Below are 13,934 nucleotides of genomic sequence, written 5' to 3'. Positions count from 1 at the left end.
AAAGTAACCTACGGGTATTATTAATGAAGGGCAGAAAGGGAGACAGCTGTAAACACTCAGAGTGAGGACTAGGTGAAGTGTTACAGGACAGAGCAAAGGTTTAGCACTGCGTTCACAGCTATCAACCTGTCACAATTACGCACTCTGATAACATTTCCCCCTCTCATTAAAAAGAAATGAACTCTCAAGCTTTGACGAATATCACAAACAAAGTAACGTCTGCTTCTTTCAGCATTAAATTGAGTGTTAGGCAGTGTGCAGCAAACCAGTAAATAAGGGTTGTGTGAGTCATTTAAATATTTTCCTCTCAAATTTCTGTGCCGTTAAAGGGAAACTCTTACAATTACATATACAATAAGGCCAACCACCAAAATACCTGCTGTGTCTGCGCCAGTAATAGTTATTTTTACAGTTCATGTGTATTTGTAAGATTTGCACTGTTTAAGATTTTCAGTCAAAAATCATTCCATATTGAACATAAGTGAAGTCATACTGCTCAGTACAAAACACCACACTCGTGTAGTTTGCTTTCTTCTTCTAATATTCAGCAGTAAAATGTCTGTCAAAATGCTGTAATTAATGGAGCTCAAAAAGATCTACAGTATGTCTAGATTGATGTCTGAATCTAACTTTAAAAGACAGCATTGCAAAGAGGAACAGTTTGCGTACATGGCACAGTGCGTAAATGCGCATATGGATGAATTCTGCCTCCACATTAGCTGAAAAATGAGAGATGACGTTAACTCTGTGAAAAATGGCAAATTGAAAATTCTCCAGATAATAAGTGAGGGAGAGAAATCAAAATCAAAGAAACACAGGCAAGAGATGTAAGCAATGTGAAAGTGCAGACGCTTTATGCCCTTAAATCCAGCCTTACATTTGATCACTTTCGCTCAGTTATAGCTTAATAATGTAAACTTGACACTGGCGAGATTAATGCCTTATAAACAAATATCTCAAACGTGTAGGCGATTGGCAAATATCATTGCACTTATGTACATTATCATAGCATTATCTGATATACGTAACTGTGTGCGTCTTCAAAAAGCACACCACGATTAAAAATCCAGTAAATCTGCGTTTTTGCTGGACATCGCTGATGGTAAAACCTGAGAAGTTTAGTTGTGACCTGGAGACAAGAGATGAGCATCCACCGCGGCACCACGCGTCACGTGATCATCTTGTCTGCTGCTGGCCGAGTGAAGCGTGTTAGCAGGTAATAAAAACATATTTTCTTGCGATTTTCAACTTAGGTTTATGTGTTTTCGGGTATTTTAATTACGTGCTTGTTGTCTTTTTTTTGGTGAAGCACCGGGTCGCTGGCTTTTCTGTTTCGTTTTCTCGAGGTTGTGAAGGATGTTTTTTTCGCAATTTTTCTGTTGTCTTGTTTCCCGGCGAGCAATGTCGGGATGGGATTGTGCTTCGCTACGAGGCCTTTGCTTTAGATTTCGTGTACCTTTGTTGTTAGCTTGGTTAGCGTCTAGTTTACATGTTTGCGGCACGTCTGGTTTAAAGGCAACTGTCATAACATGGCGGTGTGGACCTTTAAATGCCTATAAAGCTTAAAGAAGCCAGTTAGACCGCCGTTGGCTATCAACTTGGACCAGATTTAGATAGCATCGTTAGCTATCCGCGATCCCACTGCATCGTTTGTTCACTCTCGACGCTACGGTCTCAGCGTTAGCAAGCTGGTAGCTAACTTCAGTTCTTGCTAGCGAGGACAAAGGGGACCATAACACCAAAGGCACAAAGTCGGTCAGTATTCAATCTAAAACGATGCTACGTGAATCTGATTTATTTTTCGAAGAGCGATATGGGATGTTAGCCGTTACCAAAGTGTCTCATTGTTAAACTCGAAATATAAGTAACAGCAGCGGGCTAATGTTAGCATTGGTTCAAAACAACCCTCCGCTTCCTTCGTTACTGGAATAATAACCTGTAGATAAATATAATTTAGACATTTGTAAACAGATATAAGTTAATGTATATAAACACTGGGCTTCGTGGAACTTGTCTCTGATTTGATATTTCTGGTTGCCAACATAAATATAGTAGGAATTGCGAAATACTGTTAGTGGATTATTGTTTTGTTATCGTTTGTGGCCATGACTGTCGATACCCGTAATTGCGATGTAGTAATATTTTTATTATATGTTTTTTATTAAATATTTTTATTATATATACTTCATATATTCCCAAAGTCATAAATATATTTATTTTTTTCTTGCTTTTTTAAAAGCTAAAATTCCTTTTGAAGCTTGGTCGTCCTTGTGCATTAAGCTTTGTTCAGTCCAGTAGCCAATGGCAGCTTTGTATTTGCAAACGTCATTCAGGCACTTGCTATTGTTCTCTGACATAAAACAAATGGGTGAGTGGGAACATCTGTAGTCGTCCTTATGATGGACACTGTAGTGAAAATTCACTGGTAAACGTCGCAGTACAGAGTACTGAGAAGTCACATTGGCCATATGCTTATGGGTAAATAAAGCCCTCCTTGTGGAAGTGGTTCTGATACTGTTTACTATGTGCTTTTAAAAACATGTTAGCTGGTGCCAATGTAAAACAAGATCTATATTGCACAGGACTATAGAAGTATAGAGAAGAATTCAGTATTTCACTGCAGAAGTTTGGTGCTTGGAGTGTGTACAACAAATTTGCTTTAAACTGTCTAGAAAAGCAAGGGGTGTGGGGTCAGGGTGTGTAGTGTTTGTTCTGCCTCGCACACACAGAGTTCTGTGCTGTTTGTAAGAGGACACTGGGTTGCTTTCCCTCCTTGACCCAGATTTTCAGCAAAGCTGTTGCGTCACCAGGCCAACTGTGGGGCTTACAGCCTCCATAAGGGGAGTATTCATATTTGTCCAATAAGGCTTAGGTATACCCACAGCACATACTTTTGGCATTCGGACTTATTCAAGAAAAACAAACACTGACGCTCTATTCTAGCAACACAGTAACTGCAGTGTTATTTTTCTTTCCGTTCACTCATCAACACATGTTGTGTTTTCCTTCTGCAGATTTTTCTATTTTGTACATACAGAGTTTTGTATATACTGTATATGATGAGCTCGCTGGGCGGCGACAAGGCCCGGGGCCCTCGGGAAAAAGCGCTGCCAGCTTCCGCTCACACATCACAACCACAGAAACAAATACAGGTGAGCCACTGCATACCTAAAACCACAGTTCTTTGAAATGCTGACATTTTAAGAGAAAAAAGCAAAAAAAACAAACAAACAAACCCCAACACAACCATGACAAGCAATTTATCTGACGATCAGTACTGAAAAGTATTTTCTTTTGTTTTGATTGCAGCTTCACAATCATGCACTTTATATTGTGACAATATAAAGTGATTTCAGACAATTCAAAACAAAACAAACATTTGAATTCATTCTCTTTATATTTCACATTATTCCTCATTTTTCTCTTGGTAAAAGCTGTCCAATTGTTTCTGTGTTACAGGCTACTGCTGAGCAGATTCGGCTTGCTCAGATGATCTATGACAAGAATGATGCTGACTTTGAGGGCAAAGTTAACCAGGTTAGTGACCCTTAAGTTGTTGTCAGACTGTGTGGGGCTTATGTCAGACTCTTAGGGAGAATCAGGCTATGTTTTCATGTTCTTCCGTTAATCTACATTGTGCAATTTGTTTTTATCATTTGACATTACTAATCTTGTTTTCTAATGTTTTCTTTTTTCTTTTTTAACCAAGCTGATGGAAGTGACGGGGAAAAACCAGGATGAGTGCATGGTTGCGCTCCATGATTGCAATGAGGATGTCAGCAGAGCCATCAACTTCCTCCTGGAGAGCAACACAGACATGGTAAATGACAACTTTAGGTGAAATAAACGGAATAAATGCAAAGTACACATTTAGAGCCTTTAATCTGCTTTTGACTGTTCATAACAGCCTCTGTTTGATGGTTTTTGAGATGTGTATTTTTTTCTTTTGTTGAGAACAAGTTGCTGAAACTTTAAAACAAATGAAACATGAACATTTTGGTGTCATTTAATGGCATCATCAGGGTTTGCTAACTGCTATCATTGTGTATACTCAGGCTGTATAGTGAAATGTTCAGTACTGTCACTTTCAAATTTTCATGTACTCTTAAAGTGGAGTGTGAGCCATTGCTCTGGATTTGAAGAGAACCTTATTGGTTAAAATAGAATTTAAGTAGTGTCATCTGAGCTCTGTCAGATATGCACATATCCACTAACATCAGTCTCTAAGCTGCGCTGTGTCCCTGTGAATACTTGTGTGACTTTTTTTATTTTTTTTTATCATGAACTGTTGTACAAAATTTTCCTCGGTCTTCTGTTCCGAGCGCAAGGTCAAACAGGCCACTAAATGCCTGGCAAGCACTTGGGTGTTGTGTCTGAACGTCTCAGCAGTTTTGAAAAATACCAGCTGGCTCAGATGTTGAGGAAAGACTGTCAGGCTCGACTATCAGTATTGTTTTTGCTTTCATGGAAGCCCAAAAATAGCAAATAGCTGGTTTTCCGTCTTACCTGGAAGCCTCTACTGTAATGCTATCATTGTTACGTAATCTGAAACCTGTACTGTTCACTATGTCATAAAGAAAGAGATGCTTCTGAAACATTTTTCTTATGCTGTAGGAGTAGTTTCACAATAAGGAAAATTGTTCTGGTATTTATTGTATTTATTTACACGTCACTGCATAGGGGTGGTCAAAAATCGTCAACATCGCAGCTTTCTTTTTCATGTTTTTCAGTGCCCTCTAATATCTGGCGTGGCATGTCTTGGAGCAAAATACACAAGTTCATGTTGGGTTACCATTAGGCCTGTGGCATATCATATCATCTGCTATAATACGACAAAAGTGCCATATCACGGTACCAGTGATATGAGGACGCCGTGACTTAGGTTTCCCAGCATGGACAAGCAGACAAGCTCAAACATGTCTGACAGTGAGAGGCTTTTAGTAAGAAAGGGAGCTACTTTGGTAACTTCCAACAAAGCACAATGCTCTGGCAAAATACTCAAGAAAAAACTGTTCCTGCTAAAGGTGGGAACAACAAACTTGTTTCACCACTTGAAGCAAAAACATACCATTGAGTAGAATCAACCTAAGAAGGCATGTGTGACTCAAAAGTAAACAAACAGTTTAACCAGGCATAGCCGGAGCACTCGCTAACTGCACTCCATTTGACGGGAAGAACAAGAGGGGATTGCGATTACTAATTCAGTTAAGTGGTGGTGAAGGAGGGCTGTAAGCAGCTGGTTAAAATACCTAAAACCTCAATTGAAAACACTACCTAGGAGTTACCTTTTAAATTGGGCAGTCTGCCATCAGTAGCTCATTGGAAAAGGATGTAAAATACCCTTCATTTTATTCACAATAATAATTGCTGCTGTCTGCAGCTGCAATCACAGATAAAATGTTATTCAGTATCTTTTGTTTTGTTTTTTTCCTTTTAAATTAAAGCTGCTTTTGAATGCTTCAGTGCTGGTATCTTGTTTTACCCCACCATATCTCTTTGATTTGGTACAGGTCCCCATCCCGGTGCCTCAGATCCTCCTCTTCTCTTCTTCTTTCTGTTCCTTCCTTTTGTCTTATTACTACCATGGGGGGCAGGGCTTTTAGTTGCTCTGCCTCTCAACTTTGGAATTCCTTACCCCCTGACCTCAGAAACATCACTTCTTTCCCCCATTTTAAGTCCACCCTCAAAACCCACCTGTTCAAGATAGCCTACTCTGTATAACTTCTTGTGTTCATTTCCTGTTTTTATGCTTGTCTTATTTGCTCTTATTTGCTTGGGTGTTTTGAAATAAAATGTATTATTATTATTATTATTATGTTATTAATCCAGTACTGTTTATTTAAGGTGTCATTGTTTAATTAAAAAAATCCTTTTCTGTGTTCAGACCTCATGGGAAACAGTGGGAAAGAAGAAGCCCTTGGTGAAAGAAGGCCCATCAGAAAGCAAGGAGAACAAGGAGAACAGGGAGAAGAAGGGCGAAAGGGAGGCTAGCAAGGGTCGTGCCACTGGCAACCGCAAAGGCAAGGGTGCCAGTCGGAGCCGACAGGGTAAGGAACTTCAGTTTTTCAATTTCCAGTATTGTTTGTCCTACTGTTCATGTTAGTCACTTTTCTTTTTTGTTTCTACATACATAGCACGTCCAGAGGAGAACGGTGTTGAGGTGACACCAGTGGACAAAGGCTCGGATCGAGGTCGGAGGGTCAAAGGTGGAAGAGGTGAGCAGATGCACCAACACAGCACTGTCAGTATAGCGAACACTTGAGGGTAAGTTGTTAACCTTTGTGTGACTATCACACAGGATCTGGAGTTCGAGGTCGAGGGAGAGCACCAACAGGAAGCAGGTTTTCAGCCCAGGGGATGGGGTATGCTGGCAACATGCGCGCGCACACACACACACACACACACACACACACACACACACACACACACACACACACACACACACACACACACACAGTTTCATTCTGTTAAGAGTTTTAGGTGAAAATTAATACGTTTTCAATGAGAATGAAGATGTTTCATTTAGAAACTAACAGGATAAATGCATTCTGACAGAAATCTGAAGGCCAAGCAGCCAGGAGGGGGGAAAAAAAGCCTGTTGTTAAGGTTTTTTAAAACCCTGTAACTACGCACATTCTCATCTGGCAGTATTTTCTATTACTTCTATTACTAGAAAACCACTTTTTATGTGTGTGTGTGTGTGTTTGTGTGTCTGTCTCAGTATTTGTCTCCTTAAATCTTCTCCAGGACTTTCAATCCTGCTGACTATACCTCAGAGGCTGGGACAGGGACCACACAAACAGAGGTTTGGGACACAACGACCAACAACAGCACAGATGGAACAGGTGAGCTCAGGAGAACACACATTCACATACAAACAGCTCATGGCTTATATATCCAGGTGTGTGCCCACAGAGCAGACAGGACCGTTATCCCTATCAGAGTTTGCATACTGCTTCTTGTACACCTGCTTATTCTGTCTGCGCTTCTCACTTATTACTGGTTGTCCTCTAGTTGCCTGGAGGAATACTTTGGAAGACTGGGCAGCTGAGGACTGGAGTGAGGATGTTAGTGTGAGTTGACACAGTGTCACACATTACAGACTGGTAGTAGCAGGTATGTTTTGATGGTGTAACAATTGTGTGTCTGTCTTTGTGTCCTTCTGCAGCTCTCAGAGACCAAAGTGTTCACCTCCTCATGTGCACCTGCTGCTGAGAACCACATCACCCCTGGGCAAAGGTGCGTAGTAACTTTATATTTTACACTTTTCTTGGGCGGGGGGTCAAGAATTTCCTGTTAAGAGATGTTATATTAAATTTTTGCTTCTTCTTCTTTTTTTGCTGTAATATATTTTCTAATTGGCTGAATGGACTCTGTCTGTTAGTCTGGACCTCGCTTCTCTGCTGCAGAAGCCTGTGGTTGGAGCAAGAGAACCACCGTCTTCTTCCTCTCAGAGTCTGGTCTTTACCAACTCCCATCATCACCAGCAGCAGCCCCACAGCCGCAGTGCCACCAGTAGCACAAGCTACGCACATGCTGCTCTGGTAAAAATACACTCTACACTCCTTCTCATGTCACATGGTCTTTGTTCTGCCATGTGTTGTACAGAGATCCAGAAACAAAGATTGATGACTCTGTTTTCTCCTCTTCTGTGCCAGTCATCAGTGCTGGGAGCTGGTTTTGGGGACTTGGGCCAGGCTAAAAGGACTCAGGCCAGCCCTGGAGCTCAGATACTGGAACAGCTGAAGGGTCCTGGCTTGGGTCAGCTTTCCTCATCCCAGGCAACCCCTCCTGTCAGTACCCAAGGAAGCAACACTTCTATTGGTCGACTGCCAGGCCTGGGAGCACCTGTACCTCCACCCTCCTCCTCTAGCTGGGACATGAAGACTTCAGAATCCAACACCACCTCACTGTCCTCACAGTACAGCCGTAGGTGTACAAATGGAAAAGTGGTGCTCACTTTTTTTTTTTTGTTTTTTTGTTTATTACATAAGCATTTATATTCACTTATTTCAAATCTGTTCCCGGCTCCTTCTGGTTGTTGTGAATCCGCAGGTGAGTTTGGTCTGCAGCCAGAGCCTTCTCTTGTGCTGAGTCAGCTGGTTCAGAGGCACACGGGCCCCTCCTTGCCTTTGGCGCGTCAGACGAGTCCACAATCGCAACAGCAAGCACCATCTGCTTCAGCCTCGCCTGCTCCCCAACACACCAGCACGCCAGCACAGGCAGGCCCGGTGATGGCTCCTGCTGGTGCTAAACCTCTTGCCCCGAATGCAGGGCTGGACCCTCAGGGCAACAGCACGACACAGCAGCAACGCGTACAGCTCAAAGGCCAGAAACGAAGGATACCTCCCACGTCAAAGGTAAACAGATAGCAATGGCCTTAAGCTCTCAGATAAATATTTAGTTACTCACGAACCTTATGGACCGCATGGGGTTTTATTTTTATTCTTTTATCCTTAAGTGTGCTGTTATTATTAGAATTTTAATTTTGAGTCAAACCAAAGTCATCAGTTTTACACACTTTATATCCAGGTGCTAAAACTTGTTTCACTTTCTTTCTGAAAGATCCCATCCACTGCAGTAGAGATGCCAGGCTCAGCAGATGTTCCTGGACTGAACCTCCAGTTTGGAGCGCTAGACTTTGGCTCGGAGTCGGCGTTGCCAGAATTTGGAGTCGTGGATAATTGCGTGAGTGCAGCGTCGAGGGAGTCCGCGTCGGCCCCTGCCTCAGCACCACCTGCAACAGGACCGGGGGCACAGAGCCAGACGAGCCTGTACTCTAAACCGCTCAGGTACTGTGTCGCCTCTGATCACTTATTAAATCTTTCTAAAACAATGCAAGAACGACGCATTTAACAAGATGTATCCCCAAAACACTGTGTATGTCAGATACTGTGTAAAAGATGGATTTAATCATAGATGACTCAGAATGGAAAATGGTACATAAAGGTTTAAACTGTCAACCTATCTGTACTTCTTTTCATTTTGGTGCCTTGCAGTGAGTCACTGGGCAGCCCTCTCTCGGTGGCCCTGTCTTTGCCCCTCTCCTCATCAGAGCCAGTTTATCACTCCTCCACAGTGGCTTTGCCCAGTCTCACCTCCTCATCGTTAGGGACCGCAAGCTCAACCAACACTCCTTCCTCCTCTTCAACAACCTCAACCACCTCCGCCTCTGTACCTTCCTCATCTCCCTTCTCCACGGTGGGGGGGAGCTATGATGGGACCATGCCCCCTCACACAAGACTGGCATTTTCTCAGAACAAAGAGGCCACGGGGCCAGTGATGGTGAGTAAAAGGGACTAATGAGCAGTAGTTCACAAAGTCTGTCCTCAAAGGTGGTAATCTTTGAATGGAGAGGGGGGATAAATTAATCTTTGACCATTTTCTATCTTTGAGGTCATTGGTCATCAACGCAACCAGACAGTATTACTTCCTGTTGTAAAAACAGTGTCACTCAGAAATTACAGGTCATGAGTCATTTGCTCAGTCTCATACTAACTTCCTGTCAAACATGATAAATTTGTTTAGGGTTGATTTCCACTGTCTTGCCAAATAATGTCAACTCTGAATTGAACTCAAGTTTTGTTGATACAGTGTGTTTGTAGATGCTGTAAACGTTCTTATCTGTTATCAGTGAATGAAAACACAGCTGCTCTATATTTTCTTACCACCAGAACGGTTTGAATGGTGTGAGGACTTCTGCTGCTCTGGACAGTGAGTTACTTTTGATTAATTGGTCAGTTGAATGCATATTTGCTGCTCTTTACAAATGTCAACATTCTTCATTTGGCTAAGCTCATTCAGGTTATTTACACGATTATGTACTCCCAATCTTAGCTTCATCAGCTTCTTCTACACCAAAACCAGAGTCACCGTCTATGAACATCAGCACCAACGGCGCCTCAGCTCCTTCCTCCCATTTACCGTCTACCATGCCTCCACACAGCTCCACCACGCTCTCCGGCCTGGCAGCGGACCTGCCCTCAGTCAGCCAACTCAACTCACTCAACAGGTGACACACTTAAACACACACAGTAACTTAGTATAGCTTTAATTTAGACATTTGTGTTCCCTACTCCGAAAGAGAATACATACTGTTTGGGTACCCGTTACCATCTGCCTGCTGTTTCTTCCAAATGGTTGAAAGATTTTTTTTCTCAGTGTGTCATCTTTAAAAAAAACAACAAAACAAACGAACAAAAAACCAACCTCTTGACTTGTAGTGCCTCCTTGTACACTTGCTAATGATCACACATTCCACTGTGCCTTCCCTCTGCAGTCATGTCAGCAGTCATTCCTCAGTTTCAGCTCTGGGCTCCAGCTCTCACACTGTAAGTACCTGTTTGTTCTCTGTGTGATTTCCTCTGCAGCTTAATAACATGGAATTATAACAGGCTAATGTGCCAAAGTCCTAATAAAAATAAAGCCAAAGTAGGCTTAAAAGCATAAATGTCTTGATTATTTGGGGAGGGGATCCTAGGTAAAGGACCCCCTGCCATCTAAGTGTCTCCAGTTTAATAACCAGTATAGGCAGCATGCCTTAAGAAATGAAATCTGCAGAATAAATCGAATAGAACTACTTCAATTCAAGCCACTTCTTTTGTTTCTTTGTCTACAGTACACCAGTGTTGACAGCAGCAATGTGAGCTCTCTGGCTCCCTCATCTGGCTCTTACACGTCATCCCAACCCACAGCCTCAGCACTCCACTCAGCCCACAACAGCAGCAACAGTAGCAGCAGCATCAGCCACCTGTCCAACATGCCCAGCATGGGCAACAACATGAGCAGCACAGTTGGCGGTATTGCTGGTACAAGCGGACTTCACTCAGCTGCTACCGCCACCAGCAGTACAGTGCTGGGACTTGGCTCCAATGGAGCTACTGCCACATCCAACCTCTCTGCTCCAAGGACTACACCCCTGCTCTCCTCCTCCACTGGTAATGCATTAAGGGCATTGTTTTCACCTATACCACTGGCTCCATGATACCATCTTTTTAAGTGGCTCTAATTGGAGCCCTTAGATGTACATTAAAGTAAACGTGCGTTATTGTATTGACAGGTAAAGCTCCTCCTAACCTGTCCCAGGGTGTGCCTCCTCTACTGCCCAACCAGTACATTATGGGCCCGGGGGGGCTGCTGCCTGCTTACCCAGTAAGTAGACCTTCTAAGATCCAGAGTCACTTTTGTGTGCTTGGGCTTTTGTATTTACACATGCAGTATTCTGTAGGATGTGTGACTGAGCCTTCTTGTTTTTTGTGCCTCACAGCAGATCTATGGCTATGAGGACCTGCATATGCTCCAGTCGAGACTGCCAATGGTGCGATGAATTGTTACGCTTGTGGGACAACTCTTTGTTTGTCATCTCTTTAGTGCTTGTTCAGATTTTTAGGTTGTCGTGGATCCTCTCCTGATCCTCTTCTCTTCCTTTAGCCCTCTTTGCAGGATTACTATGGAATAACATTCCCTGGCCCCGCAGCAACTCTTTCCGGCAGAGACGGGAGCCTTGCCAACAACCCTTACTCAGGTAAAGCACCTTAACTCTTGGCTGAAATCCTAAAATCCAGTGTTTGTTCTCACTTGACTTCTCTCCTGTTTTTGCTAGGTGAAGTCACAAAGTTTGGCAGGAATGACTCCACCTCCCCAGCTCCCCCCACAAGCCTTGCGGCGCCGCAGCCTCCCCAGGCTCAGAGCCAAGGACAGAACCAGGCCCAGCCTCAGCCTCCTCAGGCCCAGCCTCAGCCCCAGGGCCAGCCACAGCACCACAGCAGTCAGCAGGCCTTTCTGCCGCCAGGCTACAGCTACACAGGCCTGCCTTACTACCCTGGAGTGCCCGGTGCCGTACCTAGTGCTGCTACCTTCCAATATGGCCCCACTATGTTTGTTCCTCCTGGAGGGCCAGGACCAGCTTCGGCCAAGCAGCACAGCATGGGCCTCGGCCTGGGAAACCCTTCGGCTAGCCCCTTCCAGCAGCAGACACAGCAGCAGCCCAGCGGCTATGGCCAGCACACCTTCAGCTCAGGTTCCTAAAAACCGATGCCGATGCCTGTCAGCACTGGCAATTCGAGCAGGGTTGTTACTGTGATTTGTTTGACAAGATGAGACAAGATGTTTTCTTTTCCAGGGTACGAAGAGCTGACAGCAGGGCCGGCGGGAGTGGAATACAGTAAAGGGTACAACTCCTCTTCACAGGCACAAGCCAAATCTGCTGCTACTGGCCCCGGGAAAGGTACAAAGAAAAGACACTGTTGCTAATTTGAATTTTCAAAGTCCAAGTTTTAATTGTACTGTTTTTCTACCAGGGGTCTCAGTGACATCCAGTAACTCCGGTGTGCCAGACATCAGTGGAAGTGTTTACAATAAGACCCAGGTGACAAATGTCAGCTGCACACCCACCCTGTTGTGTTGCTGTGCTGTTTGTGCCTTTACTAATAAATCATCTCTCCTCTATCTGCAGTCTTTTGATAAGCAGGGTTTCCATGCAGGAACCCCTCCTCCCTTCAGTCTGCCATCAGCGCTGGGGGGTCCAGGGCCTCTGAACCCTGGAGCAGCTCCTGGAGGCTATGCACCTGCCCCATTCCTCCACATCTTGCCTCACCAGCAACCACACTCACAGCTGCTGCACCACCATCTTGCTCAGGACGGACAGGTACAGATACTTCCCAGCAGTCTCCTGGGTTTCATCTTTGTCACTTCATACATGTTTATCTGTTTTGGGATGTTTACCTGTTTATTGATGTTTGATGTTCAGGGTGGTCCGAGCCAGCGTGGCCAGTCCAGTAGCCTGCAGCAGAAGAGCCAAGTCAACAAGTCGGGCTACGGCAGCTCCCCTTACTGGGCCAACTGAGAACGACTACACCTGTGATGTGTGCGTGCACCACACCAGTATATCTGACTGACAAGATCATAGAGGGACAAACGATTTACAACACAAGCTAAAACACACACACTACCACCACCCCCCTCCCCTTTGCTCTGTATATCCCCTTTTCAAATTTATGGCTGTTGTATGTAAAATATATTTATGTATGTATTTATACAGTATATATGTATTGGTAGGACATAAAATGTGGTTTTCTGCATTTTGTTTTTATTTTGAAGGACATTTTATTTCAAAATAATGGAAAGATGAGAATGCTAAATCATGGAGATGAAGATGGTGAATATACTTGAACACAAGCATCTTGTGATGTGGATTTTTTTGTATGCATACATGAACTGAGAATGATGTACATAGATTATACCCATCATTTTCATGGCAAAAGCCTTTTTTTAATTTTAGAAGAAATATTTTTTTTTGTAACTTTGGTCTCCCGCATCTGTGAATCCTTATATTGAGGGTGACTTGAGTTGATAGCTAGACTTTTCTTTTACCCCGTTTACTTCCATTTGTCTCTCATTCCCTGACTCTTACTAGTTGGTTGGCTTGACCAGCCAGGCCTTGGATTTGATGTCATTTTAACATTGGTTTAATCCTTGTTGTCCAAATTAAAATTAATGAACAGTTTCTATCGATCTGGCATCAGTATTTGCTTACTACACTTGGAGGTTATGAATTCAGACTGATACTTGGAAAGTATGACAACAAAGGACTGTTGATGTGTAATCAAACCATGTTGCTCAGGGCTGACATTTAACAGGAAGTATGGGTATCTGCATTGTTTGAAGCAGTTCAGCAGAAACTAAGCATTTTTGTTCCTTGTTAAATAGATTAATGATCTTACAACACAGTGGCCACACTCTGTTTTGACATTCAGCAACTTTGAAAGTCCACAACGGTTTTGCCACTGTCCAGACCTGCGCTTACAAAAGTGCACCCTCTATAAATACACACTGCAGTTGTTTCGGACCTAAAAATTTAATATGCTGAAGATCTATAGACAATGGAAGAAGAAAATCTGATGTACTCTTAAGTTATGATTAAGCTTCAGTTACCC

General features: G+C 43.3%; 1 protein-coding gene across 3 annotated transcripts; it reads left to right on the top strand.

Moving 5' to 3' along the window:
• The first annotated feature begins 1,115 nt into the window (after nt 1–1,115).
• On the top strand, nt 1,116–13,510 carry ubap2a (ubiquitin associated protein 2a). Of its 3 annotated transcripts, none has more exons than XM_040029096.1 (27): nt 1,116–1,216; nt 3,015–3,152; nt 3,460–3,537; nt 3,710–3,820; nt 5,885–6,047; nt 6,135–6,215; nt 6,299–6,362; nt 6,748–6,845; nt 7,015–7,073; nt 7,169–7,239; nt 7,385–7,544; nt 7,659–7,929; nt 8,056–8,360; nt 8,566–8,792; nt 9,000–9,285; nt 9,675–9,714; nt 9,838–10,012; nt 10,280–10,331; nt 10,619–10,937; nt 11,060–11,151; nt 11,267–11,317; nt 11,431–11,524; nt 11,603–12,019; nt 12,122–12,226; nt 12,300–12,367; nt 12,455–12,646; nt 12,749–13,510. In XM_040029096.1, the coding sequence occupies exons 2-27, from the start codon at nt 3,057–3,059 to the stop codon at nt 12,842–12,844; spliced, it is 3,771 nt and encodes a 1,256-aa protein (XP_039885030.1). In that variant the 5' UTR covers nt 1,116–1,216; nt 3,015–3,056; the 3' UTR covers nt 12,845–13,510. The 3 variants fall into 3 exon arrangements, with proteins under 3 accessions (XP_039885030.1, XP_039885031.1, XP_039885029.1); XM_040029097.1 differs by having other exon boundaries at nt 1,173–1,755; XM_040029095.1 differs by having other exon boundaries at nt 1,173–3,152.
• Nucleotides 13,511–13,934: the final 424 nt, after the last annotated feature.

This window comes from Simochromis diagramma, unplaced genomic scaffold (assembly GCF_900408965.1).
Source record: "Simochromis diagramma unplaced genomic scaffold, fSimDia1.1 OVJJ01000483.1, whole genome shotgun sequence".
NCBI classification, from domain to species: Eukaryota; Metazoa; Chordata; class Actinopteri; order Cichliformes; family Cichlidae; genus Simochromis; species Simochromis diagramma.
This window is presented reverse-complemented; position numbering and strand designations above follow the sequence as displayed.

Excerpts from the sequence above, each read along its gene's own strand:
- ubap2a (XM_040029096.1), top strand. The coding sequence starts at position 3,057 with ATGATGAGCTCGCTGGGCGGCGACAAGGCCCGGGGCCCTCGGGAAAAA. Across the intron at positions 7,074-7,168 it reads ACTGGAGTGAGGATGTTAGT|CTCTCAGAGACCAAAGTGTT; the intron begins GTGAGTTGACAC and ends GTCCTTCTGCAG. Across the intron at positions 8,361-8,565 it reads GGATACCTCCCACGTCAAAG|ATCCCATCCACTGCAGTAGA; the intron begins GTAAACAGATAG and ends TCTTTCTGAAAG.